At 27.7% G+C, this 23,810-nt stretch overlaps 1 protein-coding gene across 2 annotated transcripts in view; it reads right to left on the minus strand.

The window, feature by feature from the left end:
- Positions 1-23,810, minus strand: part of LOC107446914 (BRCA1-associated protein) — a 27,335-nt gene continuing 3,525 nt past the window's right edge. For both annotated transcript variants that reach the window (XM_043039206.3, XM_087150266.1), the window contains exons 3-17: positions 22,801-23,293; positions 20,540-20,650; positions 18,377-18,455; positions 17,107-17,220; positions 15,856-15,921; positions 14,563-14,645; positions 13,572-13,647; positions 12,734-12,801; positions 12,464-12,602; positions 12,335-12,373; positions 10,795-10,884; positions 10,592-10,705; positions 9,919-9,969; positions 3,943-4,026; positions 1-2,456 (exon numbers count right to left, since the gene is read on the minus strand). In XM_043039206.3, the coding sequence (XP_042895140.1) occupies positions 2,280-2,456; positions 3,943-4,026; positions 9,919-9,969; positions 10,592-10,705; positions 10,795-10,884; positions 12,335-12,373; positions 12,464-12,602; positions 12,734-12,801; positions 13,572-13,647; positions 14,563-14,645; positions 15,856-15,921; positions 17,107-17,220; positions 18,377-18,455; positions 20,540-20,650; positions 22,801-23,293 (1,784 nt within the window). In that variant the 3' untranslated portion in view covers positions 1-2,279. The remainder of the gene's footprint in view (positions 2,457-3,942; positions 4,027-9,918; positions 9,970-10,591; positions 10,706-10,794; positions 10,885-12,334; positions 12,374-12,463; positions 12,603-12,733; positions 12,802-13,571; positions 13,648-14,562; positions 14,646-15,855; positions 15,922-17,106; positions 17,221-18,376; positions 18,456-20,539; positions 20,651-22,800; positions 23,294-23,810) is intronic.

Consider the following 23,810-nt stretch of genomic DNA (forward strand, 5'->3'; position numbering starts at 1 on the left):
AAAAATAATAAATAAAAAAAATATCAATTTTATAACTGTATTAAGGATTTTCTGGAGCTGAGTTCTCATGGGATGTGATAATATAGCTGAATTTTAAGAAACATAAAGCAGAGAAAACATTTTAAAATAAAATATATGATATACACTTAATATTTTTTCCTTTAGCAATTTTGAAAGCACCATGTATATTTTACAGCACCATACAGAACGTATGAGCTAAAACATATTTGTAGTATTTAAAAAAAAATGTTTTAAAATGACTTAAAAAATCATGTTTCAACCCTTTATTTACCAAAATGTTAAAAAAAAAAAATTATCAAAAATGTGTGAACTTTTTTGTCCATCTAATGACTATTTTACACTTGCAAATATTTTTTTAATTTTAAATATTTTCTAATTTTTCATAAAATTTTTAATTTGAGACTTATATTACAAGTTTTAATTAGAATTTAATATTTTGTTTCATAAGTAGTTTAAAATTTTTATGAATCATGAAAAACAACATGAAAGTCTTATTTGTGAAATTGATCTAGATAGAAAGCTGAGAATTAAGAAATCATAAAATGGCACTCTAGAATGAAATATAAACAACTAAATAGTTCCATAGGTGATTTTCAACTTCAAATAATCATGTTGTCAATTAGTAATGATAAATGAAAAATCATAAGTTCCAATGGATAGTTCAATGCTATGTGGAAATTTTAGAGGGACTAATAAGTCCTGGCTGTACATAAAGGGTCAAACTATCAACATTTTCAAGTTTTAATGGATAGTGTTTTGTACACTTGGGTGCACTGCAAGCTCCTTACTGCCTATACTTCTGGGTTACTTTTCCTGCGTATTTTGAAACCATTAAGTTCACAACGTGATCATAGTGTTTTGAAACACTCTTGAGTAGAATTTCTTGTATACATGTATTTGTTACCCGATTTATTATATGTGTTAAAAAAAAATCCCTATAAGAATCGTCATTTGATGACCTGTCACTTCAAGGGGTAAGAATCGTCACTCGAAAAAAAGTTTTGTTACATAAAACAATTCTTGCCTTGTCAACAATTTACCAACTTTAAAATTTAAACCTAAATGTTAATTTGTAAAATGAACTTGATCTAGCTACTAGAACAATATGCTAAGACTAATGTGTGATGGTGCATGGCATGCAACAAGAACAAACATTAATAAAGTAGTAAAAGGGGCCAAATTGGGACTACCAAAAAAGCGAGTTCTTTCTAAATCTAGCAACCATGTCACCTTTTTTAATAATACATTTATAAATAAGTAGAACAAATTTTCACTGCAGAACTCCTCCAGAATTACTTATGATCTTTAATACCTAATAAAGCAGATTTGAGCACAGCAGATTTTAGCTCAGAAATTTTATAATTTATTTCTTTTATTAAAAACAAAATGATCTGTTTGAAAATATTGCTTTGCAGAATAAGCTGTATACTTTCTAATCAGAAGTAGAGAGGGCCAAGAGCTTGATGTTGTTATTTACATTTATATTGAAAACACCATCCATTAGTTTTGACCAAAAAGTATATAATAAGCTTTTCTTTGTTTCATCAATTTTAACTAAATAATTAAAACATATCAATAACTTTTATAGTAAAAAATACTATATTTAGATTATATTTAAATTTACAAAAAATATTTAGATTGCTTTACGAAAGGAAATTTCTTAATGCAAGCATTGAAATTTTTAAGAAGATTGAGAATTCAAAGTACTGTATGCAATAATGAATTGCATTTTCGGTTAAATATAATTTTGTTAAAATTGTTTTAGGAATGTTACTGAACACATCTTTTTATTCAAAACATTTACTTATAATTGCACATTTAAAAATATGTATTAAGCAAAACATTGCATAACTTTAAAAGTTATTTACATATGAAAATTAAATTGATTCTCTAATGCTCTATAAAAGGCATTAAAATATGAGAAAACATTTAAGTATAAGAATAAATATTTAGGAGAACCAAAGAAAAAAAAAACTAAAGTCAGGAAATTGTAGTAATGAAATAACTTAAAGTACTGAAATGATTTCAATTTCATGATAAAATATTTAATGTTTTAAATTTTATTGTACAATACTTTTAAACTTAAGCCAGCAAATATCATTGAGCAGTTATCCAGTTTTAATAAAAAGTACATAAAAAAATATTTAAATTGAAAGAAAATACTGTAAAAATATAATTAAATGTTAAAATATTTAGATTATTATAGTTTTATTTTTGGTTTTAGTCTATAACATTTTAAAGTTATTTTTCATCCAATTTTAGCGATTTTTCTTCTTTCGGGTTTTAGAAGGTTCAGATGTGCCAGATGCTTCTCCAATAACAATTTGACCTTCTTGAATTTCTTGACTTGATATATTAGGCACATCTTGAAGTTTATCTTTAGCTTCAAAATAAAACATCAGATCACGCAATTGATCTTGCAAGTCTAAAATTTCCTGTTAAAACATTAAAATAAAATTTTAATTTTTGGAACATTGATTGTTAAAATTCTAATATCTGTTTTTAAAATTCTAATATCTGTTTTTACATTTACTTAAAAAAAAAAAAGAAAGTATTAACAGAGTTGAAAAATACTTTTTGTGTACCAGAACCAATTGAATATAATAATTTCATTTTGCTAATGGTCTTGAAAAATTATGAGCTTTATATAAATTGTAAACCTGGAAGATTTTGCTTTCCTCGTTTATATCTAAATTTTACCCTTTTGAAATAGGTTCCCAAAATGCTGAACATCAATCCATTTGATCTATCTCTTGGATTTATGTAAAAATGGTTAACATTATTAATATCTTTTTAAACATTATTAATGTTGGAGATAATAAACAGAAAAATTGTTTCTAATACATAAACTTTATTTATGGTAACATCTTCCTTTTGAAGAAACTATGAAATAGAAATAAAGAATATAAAAAGAAATGAAGAGTGAGTCTATTAAGAAAATAAAAGATTCTATTAAAAAAGAAAAGAAAAAAGAGCATTTCGATTATTTTGGGAAGCAATGATTTGCATTTAGAGCAGACAGTAGTGATTAATTCTTTCACATACACAAAGATTAAAAATCTGAAATTAAAAACTAATCAGTAGAACAAGTAAATTGTCTCTTAAAAATTCCAATTAATTTTTTTAATTAATTAGAATTTTAAAAATAAACCATTTAAAGAATAAAGAAAAATTAATTATTAAGTTCCGAAATACTGGCTGCAGACTTCATGTGGTATTAATCTATTATTTGAAAGTATTGTATAAAATTCAAACTCAATTAACACAAAATCTTTACAACATAAAATTTTCTGAGTATAATTTTTCATAGTCTCTGTGACTGAGCTGGAATTGCAGAAAAATTTGAATTTATGAAGATAGTGCAGCAGGTTGATAGAGTGTATCCTGTTATCAGGCTTATTGTGATTACTAATTATACTCTGTTGGCAAGTTAAGAAAATACCATAGCGGTATGGAATTTAAGCCATCATCTGCTACTGCATATAGTTCCATTTTATTTCATTATCAAATTATACAAATATGCTTTCAAAGCAAGATAAAGCATCACGTCAGACTGAAATTTAATTGGAGCTATCATTTACGATATATCATAGAATTATTAAAAAAAGATTACATAAGTCTTACTGGAATCCTAGACTTGGCAACATATTTTGATAAATAAGGAGAATATTTGTTCTTGGAAAAGAAACAACTATATGACATTGCAAGGAGCATTGGATTCAATTGGGAAGCTAAAACTGACACGTCTTACGCTGACATGTTCTTAACAAATCAAAAGTGAAAAAAATAATTTTTACTTTTGTTTTGCTGTAAAAAAAAAATTATCTTCAAGAAGCAATATTTATTTTTTAACTTGCAACTGAGTATAGTATGCTCGGTGAATTCGCATAATGGAATGAAGTCCACATTAAAGATACTTACTTTATCTTTTTCTTTAACACCTTTCTCAGCTGCATTTAATTTTTGTTGCCACAATGTTTGATTCTGCCTAAGGCACTTGTTCATCTAAAAAAGAAAAAAAAATTCGATTAAGTCAATCCACTGAATGTTTCGTGAAAAGAAAACTAAACAATAATAATTTAATAGTTTTATTCTTTTACACATACAAAGAAACGGAAATATGAAATGGAAACTTGTGAACAATAAAAGATAGCAAAAAAAAAGGTATAAAAATTAATGGAGTATTTAGAATTATTTTTAAGCAGTAAAATTAAGGATATATTGAAATCTTTTGAAACTTCGATACACTTTCTATTCTATTTAATGTTAAATTCAATTTTTATCTGAAAATTTTGTTTTTCAAATTTAAAAAAAAAATTATAGCATAAATAAAGGTGACTCTTAATACTTTTCGTTTGTATGTAAGACAAAAATATTATTTTAAACAATAATATGATTTTTAATAGAGATTGCTTTATTAACACTAGATTTACGTAACCCGTCAATTTGACGTGTTTTCGATTTCATGCCTTGAAATTTCGAACATGTAAATATTATTCTTAAGATATTATACATTGGTTTTCACTACTATAATGCATAGAATATATATTTCCATTCGTTTCCACCGATAGACTTACATTTTAGTATTTCTATATGTTATATACCTATTTTTATGATAATCCGTCAATTTGACAAATTACTTAATTTACGATCAATTGTTGCAAACCTTGCAAAATAACTAAAATGAAAATATGAAACAAATAAAAAAAACATATAAATAAAAATAAATGAAAAAAAACCAATAAATAAAAATAAATGAAAGAATACAAGTACAGTAAATTTTGTCATATCAAAAATAATAATTTCAACAGTGCATTTTACAGAGACAACTTGTGATTTTTGTAAATTTAGTTAGGCTGATCTAGATATTTCAGAATAAAATTAGATCAATGTGCAACAAACAGTGCATTTTGCAAAAAGAAGTGAAATTGTGAAGTTCAGTGAAAATTCATTTTATAAGTAAAGATTTAATTTTTTCCAGGTTTGTTACAAACTTATCTAAAAAGAAATACTTTTTTACATTTATATTTTGTCTACTTAGCAATTGCTAATATGGACAAGTTTCCAAAATACAGTCAGTATCGGTTATATGGTCAGCTCATGGGTCCAGAATATTATGACCATATAAGCGGTGTGACCATATATGCAATAACCAAATATATAGTATAGTTAATATGGCGTGAATATATTATGGAATCAGAATGTATTTCTTAAACAAATAATTCAACTTTTAAGAACGTTTAAAAATTAATTATTAAGGTGCATAATAAGAAATAATGCAAAAATAATTTTCACACTTTTAGAAAAGTTTAATTTTTTACCTTAGCATATATACATGTTCAAAAAAATATTCCAATAAGCTTGTCTGTTTCTTCTTCTTGGTTGTTAAAACAACTTTTTCTAAGTCTCTGATAGTTTTTAAATGTTCATCTGCTGCATCTGAATTTGCAAAAAAACACCTTAAGTCATCTATAGCCTTAAGAGCATCAGCTGTTGATACAGACTTTTTATTGCATTCAGTATCATCCTCATCGTCACTTCCTTCAGCATTCAGATTTAAGACATTAGATACAATGCCTTCCACAGTTGCTTCACAATTAGTGAGGACATCAACGTCTATTTGGGAATACAAATTTACGTCCGGTATTGCATAGCCTCTGTTTCGAAGATTTTCTGCCAATTCAGCCAATGGAAGATCTTCCTCAGGGTCCTCTAATGTTACCGAAGAGTCTGGAGAACAGTGGAACCCCGCGTGACGGAAACAATTTTCAATAGTTTTCGACGACACCATGTTCCAGCTTTGGTCAATATAGAACAGTGCGTTCAAAACTGAAACGTGAAATTCTTTTTTTTTGTCTATGGCGGTGATCATATCCCGTAGAAGAAGCTTTCTATACATAGACTTGAAGCTTTGAATTATGCCTTGATCTAGGGGCTGCAACACACATGTGCTGTTTGGAGGTAAAAATACGAGCTCAATCGATTTCAAGCCCTCAACAGGACAGTGAGCAGTGCAGTTATCAGCAATCAATGCAACTTTTCTGTTTTTCTTTGAAAAATGTAGGTCCCACCTTCTGAGAGTTTTTTCCCAGATCGTTTGGGTCATCCATGCTTTGGAATTGGCATCATACAAAAGGGGCAAAGATTTACAATTTTTCATGCATCTCGGTTTCAGAAATTTTCCAATCACCAAAGGAATCATTTTCTCCGAACCATCCATGTTTGCAGATAACAAAACTGTTAAGCGTTCCTTACTTTTTTTTCCGCCTACACATTTTTCTCCTTTAAAGCAAAGGGTTCTGTCGGGTAAGATCCTATAGAAAAGTCCACATTCATCGACGTTGAACACGTTAGCAGGTTCATATCTTTCATGAATATCTCGCAACACTACGTCTTTCCATTCTTTTAAAGAACTGTTGTCAAAATCAGCAGCTTCTCCGCACAATTTCTTAAAGAATAGGTTATTTCTTGCATTGAATCGCTGTATCCAGCCATTGCTTGCAACAAAATTTGATTCTCCTAGTTCTTTAGCTATTTCTAAAGCTTTTTCTTTTAGAATATTCCAGGATATAGGAGCATTTTGTGATCGTGCATATTTGATCCATGACAGAAGAGCCTTCTCCACATTTTCATAAGGTGACACACGCTGACGTTTTCTTTCTCGGTCGCTAATTGAAACATCTGGACAGCTACGTTTGGCTGCTAAAATGTTGTTTAAAGTTGTTCGCGGAATAGAATTTTCTTTGGCAAAAGTAGCTTTTGAAAGGTTAGACCTTTTAAACTTTTCAACCAATTCATTTTTTTCCGATATTGTTAAATTCTTTCTTTTCGAAGCCATAATGAAAGCATGGATATGTTATTCGTTCAGTAATCCAATAAAAATGTTCTTTTCTCTCAACTTCAACTCCTTTTCAAGCTCTGAGAGATAACTTCAAACGATCAAAAGACCTTTTGCCCTTGGGCGGGGAAAAGAATGTCAGTGGTCAAATGAGGAGAGGGTAAGGTCATCAATGAATGCAAAAGAGAAAAGAGGGTAGGGTGACGAAATAGAGGGGGGAAATTCCGGTTCTCTCCGGGGGTCGAAGTAATGTGTTTACCTTCTGGTCATTTTTCTTGTCTTCCTGTCTAAAGAAATGTCTTAAAATGTATCTTTTTTCAAAAGAAAAAAAAAAGGAAAATGACCATATAACCGGTAACTCGAAAAATAGGATGACCATATAAGCGGTGATCTTTAACACGTGTTTCCTATAAAGTTAGACGGGACCTTAGAAAATTGACCATATAAGCGGGGTGACCTTATAAGAGGGTGACCATATAGGCGGTACTGACTGTATATGGAATTTATAAATAAACTAACCAGCATAAATGAAGACCAATCTGGATCTGATTCTGACATAAATGAATTATGCAATAGCGAGGAAGAATTCGACGAAGTAATTACGAAATTGAAGATTCTGAGGACAGTGGAAATGAAAATATTCGCAATACCTGCTATTAAAGAAAAAGAATGCAAATCATTTCAGACTCCGAGAGAGAAAATGAGATGGAAGTTGTTGATACCTGTAATTTAGAAAATTCGATCAAACGTTCTGCGGATGGAACTTTATGGGAAACACTAAAAGAAGGTGGAGGTTGTGGTAGAAAACCAGCTTATAGTATGTTCAAGGATGTGTCAGGACCAACAGCGTACGCAAAAAAAATATTATGCTTAGGAATGTAAGGAGCGCATTTGAACTGATAATTGACAACGGCATGATTGAATCAAAATATGTACTTAAACAGAGGCTCGGTAAGGTTTTGAAAAAAGATGATTGGTTGATTACAGAGGTACAACTACGAGCTTTTATATCGATTTTGTATGCCCGAGGGGCGTATGAAGCAAAATCCCTGAAAGCTTCATATTTACGGTCTAAGAAATGGGGTCCAAGCTTCTTTTCAAAAACCAGGTCCAGAGATAAGTTCATGGAAATTCTTCGATTCATACGTTTTGACAAGAAAAACCAAAGAAGTCAAAGATTGAAAACTGATAAATTTGCGTTGATTTCTATAATATGGGACAAATTTATCCAAAATAGCCAGGCTTGCTATAAGCCTGGGGAGAACCTTACAGTTGACGAGCAATTGTTTCCAAGCAAAACTAGATGCCGTTTTATGCAGTTCATGCCAAATAAACCTGATAAATTTGGCATAAAGTTTTGGTTGGCATCGAATGTAAAAAACAAGTATCTAATAAATAGCTTCCCATATTTAGGGAAAGACGAAAAACGACCATCAGACATACCTTTAGGCGAATTCGTTGTGCTCAAGCTTACTGAACCATATTTAGGCCATTGCCGAAATATAACTACTGATCACTTTTTTAGGAGTATTTTACTTGCAAAAAAGTTACTTTAAAAAAAAAACTCTTGTAGGGACTTTACGAGCAAACAGAAAAGAATTGCCGAAATTTGCAAAGGCTAAGAAGGATAACATGATCCGATATTCCACAAAACTTTATAAATCAGATGAGTACGTTCTTACAGTTTACAAGTCCAAGCCAAACAAAAAGGCATTATTGCTTAGTTTGAAACACAAAAATGTCAAAATAGAAAATGATGCTAAACGTGTCCCAGAAACAGTTGCATATTACAACAAAACAAAGTTTGGGGTGAATATTGTAGACCAAATGGCTAGAAAATATAGCGTGAAAGCAGGATCCCGTAGTTGGCCGCTTCATGTGTTTTATAACCTTTTAGATTTGGCAGCCATCAATGCCTAGATATTGTACAAGGAGACCACTGGAGTAAAAATAACTCGCAAGAATTTTTTTCCCCAATTGGCTGAAGAACTAGGCAGTGACCATCGCGATGAACAAAATACAAGTTTTAATTCATTATCTGATTTACAAAATCCAAATGTGCGAAAATCTTGTCAAATTGGGTTATGTAAAAAAAATAGGTCTCATAACATTTGCATTAAATGTAACAAGTATGTATGTGGAAAGTGTGCATCCAAAATAGAGTTTACATGTAAAAAATGTATTGAAAACAACTGTGAATAAAAAACCATTAATTTAAAAATAAAAGTTTTACAAAAATGAGTATTTTAATTTACCCGTCAAAAATACGGCTTTCAGTAAAAATAGGTATGCGGCCGATACCCGTAAATCTAGTGTTAAACAACTCTGTCATAATGATAATATTTAAACAAAAAGAAAACCATGGTCTTTATTTAAAAAAGTAACAATACTCAATTCAGAGTAACTTAAATAGATATCAAAGAAATTTCTTTTATTAACCTTTAAAAAAATATATTAATTGCTATTATGATATTTGATGCATTTATTTTTTCAAATAAAAAAAAACATTTCACATGAATATTTTATTATTCTGCAGGAATTAAAACTTTTTCCATTATTTATGATTATAAAATATAGTTTCATATTTAATTGGCATAATAAAAACAATGCATACATATTTATAATCCCTTGACAGTAATTGAACAAAAATCCCATCCTTATTCTTATTAGAAATAATAACAAAATATAACTATACTCATTATATGGTTAGGTCATCATACACCACTTGGAACATTACTTAACTATGAACTGGTTGACCAGTGGGTTTGAAAAGCTATTTTTTCTACTAAAATTACCTTAAATTAATGTTAATTCAAGTTATTATTGTCATAACCTGCATTAAAATAGACCCAGAAATAACTATTTTATGTAATTCAATGATTTGGGAGCTAACTTGCCAAGTTAGATAGCAATTTTAACATTTTCCAGTTAAGGTTTTGGGTATATAAATAAGGTATCTCTGTATATTTTGAGGTAAGAAATTAAATTGTCCTTAGTTCAGCTGAAATTTGATAACATTTTCATTTAGTTAAAAATAAACATTAAAGAAAAACATTTACCTCTTTTTCATCCTTGAATTCAGTAGCTAAACGATTTAATTTAGTTGTAAGCTGCAAGCAAAAGAAAAATAAATAAAAAAAAAAAAAAAAAAAAACAGAAAGTTATAACACTGAAATCAAATAATTTAAATTTTTTTAATAATTCACTGCATTTTAAAATATATAAATTAAACATATGGACATGTCTTTTAATTTATTGGCACATATAAATAACTTTAAACTTAGTTAACATATTCGTAGAACATTCTATCAATAGTATTTTTCACATACAGTATTAAAATAATTTCAGAAAGAACTCATAGGATAGAAGCACAAAATGCAAATTAAATGTTTTCTTGTGATGTAGAATGGAAAATTATTTTAAAATTTTGAAAAGACTAACTCATTATGATAAAAAAAAAGCCAGGATAGTTAGGGCACTGAGCTGTCTTTATGTAGGATTAGGGTTTGATCCTAAGTGGTGGCTTGAAACCCGCCCAGTTTCAGATTGATGGGTAACAGCTTGTGTGGGAAGCAAAGCAGTGGCTGCATAATGGTGACCATATAGTCACAATCATGTAACGAAAATATGGTCCCCTGGCCAACAACTGGCTGTTGCAGGAATTCTTTAACTTTTTACTTGTAATTAATACAAAAATAAAATGTCTTTTTTATGAATAATGTATATTCATACTTGAGTAATTTTCTTGTCTAGGGCTTGTTTCTCTTTAGTGACTCTATTGAGCTTTTCTTCTAATTGTTTTCTTTCATCAACTGCATGTTTTGTTTTCTCTTTCATTTCTTCCAGCTAAAAATTTAATAAAAATAAAACATTAATATCAAAGGTATGTAACTAAAAACTACTTTTTCAAGCAGAGCTAAAGCAAACAAAATAACCTGTTTAAGAGCTTCACTTTCAATTCTAGTTAAGCGATCTTCAAAGTAGTGTCTCTGAGCTTCCAGCTGACTTGTCAATAGATAAGTATACTAAAATAGATTTAAAATATTAAGTTTATTTTAAAACTGTTTAATTTTAAATATTACATTAGAACTAATTTTACTAGAAGAAAATTGGTTTAGACATAGGAAAATTATAGATTATGACCAACAATGGTAAAAAATCCAATATTATGAAGTTCATGAATTTTATTAGTTTATATATATAAAGGCAGTCAAACCTGAATATGATGAAATGTTGTAACAAGAAAAATTTTAAATTCAAATTTCTTACGCTGATAATGTAAAAAAAATAATAATAACTGTTTTAGCCAAACATTTCGCCAATTCTCAATGCTCCGTGATACCATAATATATTTTAGTCACTTCAAATGTTTTTTTCCCCTAAGTTTTCAAGAATTTAAAATGCTTTTTTGAACTTCAAGTCTTTCTCAGACTATTCTTGTATAATTACATGAACCATTTCTTAAACTATAGCAATAAAGATATTTCCTAAAAAGAAGTTGCTTAAATCATCCATTCCTAAAGAAGTGAATTTGAAAAATATGTGTGCATTGATAAAAAAAACTGCTTATAAGATTTGGAAGAACTAACTAATTTGATGAGTTCAAAAGAAATTTATAATTATGAAGGTATAGTTAAAGTAGACAATAATCTTGCAGTGTGTGCAGTGATTGAGAGAAAGTGGACTCACTCTTACAAATATGTGTTAAATTCAATAGCAACTTCATCCTCAGACTGTGACTGAAGGACAGGAAAGGACAATTGTTTTTAAAATTTCAGCATTTTTAATTTTTTTCAATTAAAATCATGTGCACCCTATTTCAAACATACACAGGTTGTGCATCAATTTCAAATCATCTGCTTTCTTTTCAGGTCAATGAAATAACAAAGTAGGTCTTTTTTTTCCAAATAAATTATTAAAAGCTATTAAGTTACATAATCTGAGTGATACATTATAAAGAAATGACTTCTTAATTGTTTTAATTAGTTATTCAAAAACAAAAAATATGTGTCAAATGAAAATTAGTAACAAAATGTGTGTCTTAAATGGACACAGTCATTACAATATCCCTTTGAAAATTACTAAACACTAATAAAACAAGATAAACCTTAAAAGAACTAAAAAGATAAACAACTATATTTAATGATGTGCAAATTGCACTGTTTCTTTGAATAAAAATTGGTGCTTATGATGCAATTCTTAAACTGAGAACTAATGTAATCAGGATAATTGATAATTTGAGTCAACGTAATGTAAAGCTTCAAGAATCATTTTGGACAACTCTTTCCCTTTTAATTTATAACAAACATTAACAGGCAAAATTAGTGACCCGTGAACAAAAATAATAATAATATTTTTTTAATTCAGCATAAAGCTAATATTATTTTTTATAAACTAAATGCTGAAACATTTTAATAAAGATTACATTTTAAAAATTTAACCCTTCAAAAGTTAAGTAATGAACAATATACAGACCTCTAGTTGCATTGAATCCATTTTCTCTTCATTTTCCACCTGTTTAGAATTTAGAATAATTATTTTGAAGTTACGCAAATATTATATTAAAAACAACAATATTAATTATCTTCAGGAAATATTTCTTACCCACAGAGGTTCAAGCTCAACAGGTTTACCATCAGCTTTATTTTGAATCAAACGGTGTACATAATTGTCTCCAGCATAATCCCAAACCCGGCTATTGCCTAACTGCATAGCATAAGTGTGTTGTGTATCTAAATAATGGCTAGAATAAACAAAAGAAATTAAACAAAGACCAGTTTTATTTCATATACACCTATTTGCATTAACAAGTGAATTAAATAATTACATGAGATTGTTGTGCTAATTAATAAAATAGAAATAAATTTAACTCACTGATATGCATGTCCATCTACATATCGACCACAACCAATATGACCACAAATAAGGCATATCCATAAACTCTACAATAATATTAAAATATTTTTTAAAATTACTGATCGCAAAAAAGAGAATATTTTTAACAGTGCATTTAAACATTAATCAATTAAACAGCAAATCCTTTAATAATAAAAAACAAATTTTTTTATTGAATGTAAATTTTTGTTAGAAATACAAACAATACTGAGCTTAAATTGCAAATTTCGCTAACAAATGATAACCATGCAAGCGTCAGAGTTTTAAAAGACAAAGAGAAATTTTGTGATTTGAAACTAATTGAATTATACACAAGTGTGAGGGAAAAAAAACTACTTAATTTACTATGACCGACCTATAAAAAGAATTTCTTAACTTTATGTGCGGCCTATTTTAGCATTTTTAAAGTGTAAAATATGCTACAGTGCAGAACACAGACTACTGATACCTAACAATGCATTATTTGGATATAATTCTTGATCTATAAATTCAAAAATACTTTGATTTTTAATTTTTTTAAAATTTATTGCTGACTATCTTTCTTTCTTTGTAACATATGAAAAATCAAAATAATCGAAATAAATGAACAATTTAGACTATTGTATAGAATGACTATTTGTCCACAGCTAGTCTGAATGCATTTTGATTGATCTAGTTGTAAATTTAAAAATTATGTTGTAAAATATCCATGCTTGAACTCTTAATAGTAGCACAGCAAGCGAAAAATTTTAGAATTAAAAACGCATGCAACTTGAATAGATATAGTCTACACCATTACTAACATACTGCTATACTGAAGATAAAAATAATCTCTTACTTCTTGTGATCCACATTCTACACAACGGTTATCAGGCATAAGCTCAGGAGTTTGACTATAACGGCAAACAGGACAGCTACAATTTAAAACAAAATTGTCAGAAAGAAGCAAAATATTGAATTTTTAAAAGGAAAACAAACAAAAAACATTATTTGCAGCAGCAATGTAGCATAGTCTGCCTGCAACAGAAAACATTCTTTCATATATATTTTTTCTGAGCATCTGCTGAGGAACTTTGAAACCAACATTAAAACTTGGGGAAAATATATAATCCATTGCTTCTTAAACAGAACACAGAAAATTGTATATTTATTTTTCTTTCAATTTCTCTTCAGTAAATTTTTCAAATTATTAGTCATTTTTTGACATCCAGAATATATCCTATGTGGATGCATAGTTGAAAGCATAAAATACATAGCTATTTATTTTTCGTATTTTTTTCCTCTTTTTTTTTAAAAAAAGAAAGAATATAAAATTGAACTTTGGGTTGCTTTATTTTTAAATAGTGGCTGCACTACTGATATTTCAATAAATAGAAGACTACAACAGGGTATATACAATAGTTATTCCTCAATAGAATTTCAGAAATGAATAACAGAACGAATGCATAATTGTGAATAATTAGTGCTACATTTAAATACTTACATACCTGCCAACATTCGCTCTTTTCGAGAATGGATTTTCCATGTGGTAGTAAAACAATTACCGAAAAACTATCTTCCTCAAGAATATATTTATATTTTAATCAGGTTAAAATTCGCTATTGTAAGGAATAATATATTTTTATATATTTGTTGTAATTATTTATATGTAGTGGTGGTCAAACTGATTTAAAATTATTATTATAATTCAAAAGGTTTAGGGAAATAACATGAATTTCGCTAGCACATTAAATATGAAAATAAAATCTTCCGGGAAAACCAGAAGAGTTGGCAGCTATGTACTTAATACTGAACAAATGTAAAGAATTTAACTGAATATATGAACTTACCTTGTATCACCCCACTTAGCTAAACAACTACCATGAAATGAATGGTTACACAGAATAGTTAAAATACCCTCCACTGACTCATCCTAAAAATATCCAAAGATAAATTATTGCAAAAGAATCGCTACATCTCTTATTTTAATATCAATATGAAACAATCAATAAAAGAAAATAATGATATATTTTATAAACTATTTAATTTTTTGATAATGTTTTGAGCTTATTTCTTTTTTTGAGCATGTGTGTGTAATCTTAAAGGTTATACACATATGATAGATGTCGACCTGACCAGAGCAATATTTTTTAAAAGTCGCAAAGTTATAACTCATAGTTTTCTATAATAATAGGTATGAAATTAAAAAAGAAAAGAAATGAAGTGTAAAATAAAAAAAATTTAAAGATCATTCTTGAAGAATGATTGTGAAGGTGATTGCATATTGTGAATTTATCACTTAACAATATCATTGTTTAAATATTAATTTGGTGAAAATTCTAATGTTTCTTCACAAAATAAAATTAGCTCAGATTGTAACCCAACTGTTATTATTATTTTTTTTTTTTTTGCTTTATTAAAAATAAACAAGTTATATTTTGCATATACCAATGACAGGAATAGTAAAATTTACTGGATTACAGAGTATTTTAAAATATGTTTCTTAGGTTATTCAATTACAAGAAAACAAGAATCCTTCTATTCTTTTTTGGAGAACAACAATTTTTAAAAAAAATATCAATATTACTTTGAAAAATGCTAACTAAATTTCGTGAAACATTAAAGCTGATTGAATAAATTCATTAAAAAAAGCTTAATAAGCAAATAAATAAATAAAATTTCAAAGTGTTTTAAATTAAAAAACTTTTTTCCTCGAGAAAACATTACAAATCTACAAACAAAATCTATATTTGACCAACATATAACATTTAACTGCATTGAATCTCATATATCTTACAAAGAGCTATGCATTTTAAAACTTCCATATATACGTGAAAAGTGATTTTGCGACAAACACAAAATTTGTCTTTCACTATGAACTGAAAATTAGACAAATATGATAATAATAGTTTTACCATAGCTTTAGAATTACAAAGTAAACATAATTAAAACAGCTCAAAACGTTCACACACTCAGTATTACAATATTCATAAAAAAGCAATAATAACTAATCTAGAACCAAATAATAAATATTAGCAAATTGCACTAGTGCAAAATTTTTAATAAATATCCATGAAAAGAAATTAGATCAAATAAAGAGCAATAACACCTTTTACAATAAGAAACATAATAATAAATCTAACCATTCTTTCTAAGCAAACAGGACAAGTTGGAAGTTCTGTTGTGCCAGGCAAAGGTAAGCAAGATATCTATAAGAAATATTATTAAACACTTAAAATTAACATCAATCGAGAAATGTGTAAAAAATACAAGTAAAAAAAGGGGGAGGGAGGAAAATAAAATTTAAAGGAAACAAAAGCCTTTTCTCTCTCCTTAGTTTTAAAAAATAATTGATGAACATTGACCAAACATAATTTTGGACAATTTTTGTGAATAATTTTAGACCACACAGTATAGTTTTCAATGTTTATTTCTTTAATTTAATTCCTGTCAAACGTCATCATATTTGTAGCAACCATTGGCACCAACTTGCAAAAAATATTGAAAGGGTTCAATTTCAAATACACTTGGAAGACATAGGTTCTTACTCTATACAGAAAAACTACTATAAAGTGTAGGGGAAATACTTATGTAATCAGGGGTCTGTCCAGGCCTATTTTACTACCGTTTAGCGGTACCTTCACAAATTCAACTTTACGAAAAACGACAGTTTCACAAAATACTTTTTCTTAAAATTTTATTTTTGTATCCCTTAAGAAACGATAAATGTACATTTTTACCATATTTTTGTGTTGATTTTTCAATATAATTTTACATTTTTCACAAATTATGTCTATATTTTCTCAAAATAGGTACCTCTCAGCAAAACCTAGACAGATCCCTGGTAATAGTTTTACAATCACGAAATGTTTACTGAAGGACACGGTATTGATTTTTTTTGAAATACTTGCAGATTTGAGTTAAATTACATTGTTTATTGTTTTTTAGAAAATTTCAAAGTTAAAATTTTAAAACTTACATAGAAAAAAATCCTAATAATAGTTTTTTTTTCTTATAAAAAATATATTAAATTTCACAAAATTAAGACAAACATATTTCAAAACAAAGAAATTTTTCTTAAAAAAAAAGTTAAATTGTATTAATTACATAAAAAGCTTAATTATGAAACACTTAGACTCACTTTGAAGTTGTTTAAGTGTAGGTACCAATACTCAATTTTTTTATGACTTTGTATGGAATTGATAAAGAAGAGGATTGAGTTGACTGTTTTTAACATATGAAAAACTTCATATTATGTTTTATTACACATATAACTAATGTATTTAGTTTAATTTTGTCTAATCTTATGAGAGAAACTTTCAAGTGGAAAATTCATATTCTTCAATAATAAATTTTAAAAAAAAAACACTAGTATTAATATATATATATTTTACCTCCGATTCTTTTATTGTTTCAACTTTAGCAACAAAAGCAAGATGACAGACTTCAGGCTCTATGCTATTAAAACGTTCTCCATTGAAATTTTTATAAAATAGATCAGCAGATAACTGTAAAACAATAAAAGGTAAAATTTACATAAAATAATTATTTCAAACATTTTTAACATAAATATTAAATATTTTTAAAATTAAAATAGGAAAAAAACAATATCAAAAGCATTGTGTATTGTATAAAAACAGAGAAAGTTGCCCAGAATATGAAGGGAAAAAAATATTTTTCAAATAGCATTTAGATAACTAGGTGATTGTGGTACAAATTAATACATAAAATTGAATAACTAATTTATAATATTTTGCTGAATGCACTCTTGTACATTACAAATAAATGCATAAATTACAAAACTTTAGATTAATTTTGGGTCTTTTTACTGATCTTTTAAAATTTTTATATACTGAAAAACAAATAAAACAAATAATAATATTTAAAATACAAATAATATTTAAAATAAAAAACAAATAATATTAATAATAAACAAACAATAATAATAAACAAACAAATAATATTTAAAATAAAGAAAATACTAGTAAATATATTTCGTTAGTGTGAATTTGGTAAAAGCCAGTTAAACAGTAAAAACAAGCAAATAAATGGTTCTCAAATAGTATTGCAATTTCAATAAATTATGTTTTATGAAACCCTTTGATTGTTTAAGTTTGGCAATTAGAAAATGAAACTCCAAACATAGACTAAGGTTGTAATTCATCAGGCTTATATTTTTGAGGGACCTATAGGGTTTCTTAAAATAAAAATTCACTGGAATTTTTCTATTAAAAAAATTTGATTATTTTTTTTAAAGAAAATAGAAAAAATTGGTTGTGATAGAAATTAGTTGTTATTAAAATAAAAGAAAAAGGCATTAAAAACTTTTTCAGCATTTTTCTATCATATCAAGAACAAAGAACATCAGAGATATAGCATTATCTATAATTCTACAAAATGCCATTCAGTCATATATGGAATTACATAGATGAGATTAGAGGTAAAATTATTGTAAATGATTTGTTTTAAAATGCAGAAAAATGAATATTGTTTGATGATAAAGCTCAACATATTAAAAGTATCAAATTCTTTTGTTGTTCTAGGTGAAATATATAAACCATAAAAGCTTACAATTATGGAACTGAATAAAGAATTGAAACTAAATATCTATTTTCTGTTATTGAAAACTGAGCAATTAATTTAAGAGAATAAAAAGACACCTACTTGATTTCTAAACTTTATGAGCACCATATACTGATTGGGCTTATTTTCCTTTATAATTCTAATATTTTCCACATCCTCACTGAAATGAAAACAAATGCATTTTAAAAGAAATTATACATAACATATAAAAACTGTTACAATAAAATATTACAATTCATAATAATTTTCCAAAGTAGGGTAATCTATAGTAAATTCAAACATTTCCTCTTTAGTAAATTCAAATGTTCCTTTTTTAATTATAATTTGTTTTAGTTTAACCACCAACTAGTGACACAACTCTTATTAAAAGTTGCATTTCTGGGCATAGTTCATAATTTTCTAATGTTAAATTGGACAATAATTCTTAATAGCTTATCAAAATCAATTATCCATGCAGTTTACTTCCAATTTTTTTTTATCATTCACTGATATGATGATAAATAATAAGCTAAATACTTAAATTAAAAGCACTTTTTTATTTATTTACTTTTTGCAAAAAAGATGTCAAATTTTATTTCTAGTACAAGTTTAAAAGTTGTACACTCTTTTTCAATCAAATTTTTTTGTATCATTCACGGATATATTGATAAATAATAGGGCTAAATACTTTAATTAAATATTTTTTTTTTTTAGCAAAAAAGATGTCAAATTTTATTTTTAGTAGAAGTTTAAAAATTGCACATACTTATTTAATCAAGCACATGCTAAGTTAAATTTACTTCTACATGCATTTTTTAAAAAAACAAAATAGCAAAACCTGTGTTGTAAAACAAACATAGAGAATTAGTATACTACAAAATAAAACTTAGTGTTTGTTATCTTTCTTGTTATGTTGTATAACAAACTCCAGCTACAAAATGGAATCAATTAATGTATTTTTTGTATATGATTTAAACTGGTTAAACTTATTTTTTTGAACTGGTAAAAATAATCATCTTTAGAGAGGAGAAAATAAATTAGCTATAAAAAACAGTGGAAAGTCCCATATCTGGAATCGTCAGGACTTCCGTAAGTCCAGAAAATAGATTTTTCCGGATAATAGGTCTTTAAGGTAAAAAATATCAAAACATTCAAATTAAAAAAATTAAAAAATCGACAATAAGTAACAACAATTTCAACAGAGAATAAATCTACATGATTTGGCTGGTTGCACTATTTTGAAAGATTTTGTTACAGATTTCCACATGGTTTTTAAAATTTTGATTCAAATTCCAAATCACACACTTCAGTTAGTAATCATTTCTCAATCTACTCAATTAGTGATGATTCCACAATGACTGTGCGGGGTTTTTCCAATTGTTTTTTTCCCTATCGTTTTTGTAGTTATTAAAACCGATTGTCACTTTATTTTTAAAATCTTAATGCAATATTATTTTGATGGGCAAACTTTGTAATTGCGCATTTCACATGCAATTATTGAAGATTCACCCACAATCTCACATGGATTTACGATCGCAATTTTGCAAGTTGTTGCTACCAATTTTCATAGTTTTTTAATGCTACATTATAATATATGGGAAGTTTCGAATTGTGCATTTGTAGAATTACTTTTTAATGACTCAATTTGTGATTTTATTGTCTCTCTGGTTTTGTCGATCGCCGCCATTTCAACAGTTTCTGGTTTCTACATAGTTTTTAAAAAATCGACTTCATTTTCAATAGAATATCATTTTAATTTGCAAATTCCAAATCGCTGTTTTGAAAAATCAATTAATGACCCACTTTAGTCGTATCAATATCTCAAATCAGCAGTTTTTTTTCTTTTTAAAGTGAAAATTTTGAGCGCTCTGAAATTAAGCACATAATTCTTGGCTGTAATAATCCGTTTATGCCAGAAGTGAAAAAAAATAAACGATCTTTTTCAAGGTGTAGTAAAATGCCGAATTTCGTTTTGATGATATCTAATTTTTTTTTCATGTTGTAGTCTAAATCAAATTAAAATTAGAAAAAAAAAATGGAAATCGGGTAAACATGAAAAAGAAGCAACAGAAAAACGGAGGATTCTCATCCCTGCATACTTTTTTTCAACAAATCACAAATGCAAAAAAAAAAATTTTGATAAGGAAAAAAGGGTTTTGTTTATTTTGATTGTTGGCTTCCCGTAAACAGATGCCTGGATATGAAACTTTCCACAGTTGTTGAAGAATCAAATTTTCATAAATTTAGTATAAAGTATACACGTACTAGACTGGTGCAATAAATTGTAGAAGATCATGAGTTGTCATTGCAGCAGGCACAGCTAAAATACAAATCATTTCACTTCTCTCAGCTTCTTCTGCAAGTGTTGTTCTTTGGCTACAGAAAAGAAAAGTGTACAACTTAGAAGCATTGGGCTTGCTGGTAATCAAATTTAAATCTTACAAAAAGTTCAGTTTAAAACTTACAAAGTTACAATTTTTTTTTTTCCTTCACAGATTTCAAAAGGAAAAAAAAAATTACATCCATATAACAAAATTACAATAAAAAAAAGATAAAGGAGTCTAATATTTTAAGAAATATGACATAAAAAAACTTATATTTTTTATACCTCCAGACAGATAAAAAAAACTTAGTTCATTTAGATGAAAAGCAATAAATTTTTTCTCTTCTCTATTTTATTTGCAGTGTTAAAAAAAATCATATTCAACAATATTTCGTAAAGAAAATTTCATCAAAGCATAATTTTTTAAATCAAAAAGCAAATTATCTTCAAATTAAAAATTACAATATACTTAAAAAACTACAATCTTTAAAGTATTCAAAATTACAAGAAACAAAGTCAATTCAAAAATATTTTGTGAAATTCACTTTTTTAGCCTTTTGGTCTAATATTTAGTTTTCTATGAATAAACCCTTAGCAATGAACTGATTGTTTAGCAAAGAGAGAAAGTTTCTCAATATGCTAAGTGTAAATAAACTTTTCATTATACAGTTATCTTTATGCTAGTCTGGGTACTGTTTTAATATTCATACTATTGCCATCATAGTAATTTTAAGCATATTTATGATATTAAAACTAGAATATTAGACCTAAAAACCATAGAACTTAACATCATATACATTTGATGAATCTAAAAAAGCCTAATGATTCAAAAATATGAAATTATTTTGAATTACAACTGTAATCTTGAATTGAAGTCTTTTCTTACATAGATTGTTAAAATATAACCGGCATTTTAATCTCACGTCTATTTCTTATTCGAATTTGCACCTTCCTTATACCTAGCACTTTTAGTATAAGTATTTTCAATTGCCTCAAAAACAGTACTATTCCATCAACTGAATACCACATAAAAATCTAAATTAGATTTTAAATCAAAATATCATCAAATGTTTTATTTTATTACCGGCATTGAACAGTCAACCCAATTGAGTTTACAACTATTGATGTTAAACTCTTAAGCCATGTAATTTTAAACCCAATCCAGAAGACAAGGGAACTCTTGGATCAAGCATTAGGACAAACTAGACTTTGTGGAGGCATATTTGATCGAACTCACCCAGCATTTGTGTTACATGGAGAGGAAAACCTCCTATGGTTAACCTGAAGGGAAGGAGATTATAAACCAAGATCTGTCTACTACTGAGGATATTTTATGTTAACAACTGTAGTTGGTGCAAGCCAGGAACAGAATTTGTATCAACCAGCCATCGCACGGACTCGAACCCGGATCATTGCATTGGAGGCAAAACTCTATCCCTTTATCGTGGCTCATATTTTGCAGCCAAGCAAAAGTACACAATAAACTTAATAAAAAAAAAAATTATAGAATGGGACAAAAAAGAAAAATAAACTTAGAGCCACCTCCCAGCAAGCTACTATGTATATATAACATTGCTGCCGAGTGGAAGGATAAAAGCAGGTCTTAGGCAGGGAAAGAGGGTATAAAATGTATTTATTAATTATTAGAGTGAGAACAGCTATAAAAGTGTGCACGAATTTGTTGTGCTCCTCAATAAAAGCTAGGGAAAATCTTGCAAAGTAAATCCGTAAATGTCTCGTTTTAGGGAATAAGAGAAAACAATTGGGTTAGCAAATAGGTCGTGCGATTCCCACAAACAGTAAAGGAAAAAATGTCTTACTTTTAATTAATGCATACTTGAACCAAAAATAGATTAAAGGACAGGATGTGAATTTAAAAAAGTGTGAGAAAGCATTTCGTTTTGAATAATAAATTAAGAAAAGGATTTACAGAAAAGAATTAACATAAAAAGATTAGCTGAAGCTTTTTATGTTACATATATATTTTTCGAATTCATTGCAAGAACTAAAACTGATCAATGGCACTCTCTAAAGAGTGCAGGAGGTAGGAGGAGTGTCTCCAATATAAGTCCACTATGATAAAATATTTTGAAATCTAGTTAAGGGGGAACCCCTCTAAAAGACACTCTTATCGAAATTAAATTTAAAAAAGCCATATAAGAGTTATTTTAATTATCCTTAATTTATCCTATGATGCACTTACTTATCTTTATATAAATGAAGTAAACCCTTAGTTACTTCCACAAAATGATTCCCAGAAGAGAATGGAATAGGTAAGGAATGATGAAGTCTGTTTCTTTTATCAACATCCAACATAGAAATGTTGTCACCAATACTAATATTCTCTACTTTTGAATCTTTAGTCACAACTTCCACAGGAATAACTTTGCTTTCTTCAATTCCCACATTGTCAGAAGTTTTGTCTGAAGGTGTAGATAACTCTTTATCAGTGTTTTTTAGATCATCATTAGTTTTGAGTTTTTGTTTTTCTTTTGGAGATGTTTCTGATTTGGATTTTTTCCCATTTTGATTCTGTCGTTTCTCAGTCACTTTAAGCTTTGTAGGCTTGACAACAGATACAGGTTTCAGAGTTGATTCTACTTTAACAGATTCCTTAGAGATAGCTAAATTTCCTTCATCCTGAATTTTAGTCGTATCTTCCGAAAAGTCACTTGAAACAGTTTGAGATCCAATTTCTGAAATAAATATTTTATAATTAAACTTAAAAAAAAAATGGGCCACTCACATAAAAAAAAATTTCAAATAAACAAGTTTATCAATTATTTGATGTAAAAATCAGCTCAGTAACTTTTCCAAAATTTTTTTAGAAGACATAAAATATAATTCGTTTTAAGAAAAAGAAAAGAATTTATTTAGTGAAAAGTTGCTTGGGGTAATTGATTTTGATGCTACAGAGATATTTTTTATTCTGAAAATTTTGTTAGAAATTAAGAAAATATAGACTTTTTTTTGTCAGCATTTAAAATTTTCCTGTTTCAAAAAAAAAAAAAAAAATAACATAAAAAAAAAATTTGTTTACTTAAAAATTGAAAAATAATAAATAAATTAAAAGAATGGAAAAATTATTGTTTCTCATACTTAAAACTCAAATTATATTCACAACTGTATAGAACCTGTGAAAAGCTAAGAAAAGATTTTAAAACAAACACATCAATTGAGAGTTGTAAAGTTCACTTATTGAAAGTTCACTAG

The sequence above is a fragment of the Parasteatoda tepidariorum genome, chromosome 8, assembly GCF_982258835.1.
Source record: "Parasteatoda tepidariorum strain Cologne lab strain chromosome 8, Ptep-v5.0, whole genome shotgun sequence".
Lineage (NCBI taxonomy): Eukaryota > Metazoa > Arthropoda > Arachnida > Araneae > Theridiidae > Parasteatoda > Parasteatoda tepidariorum.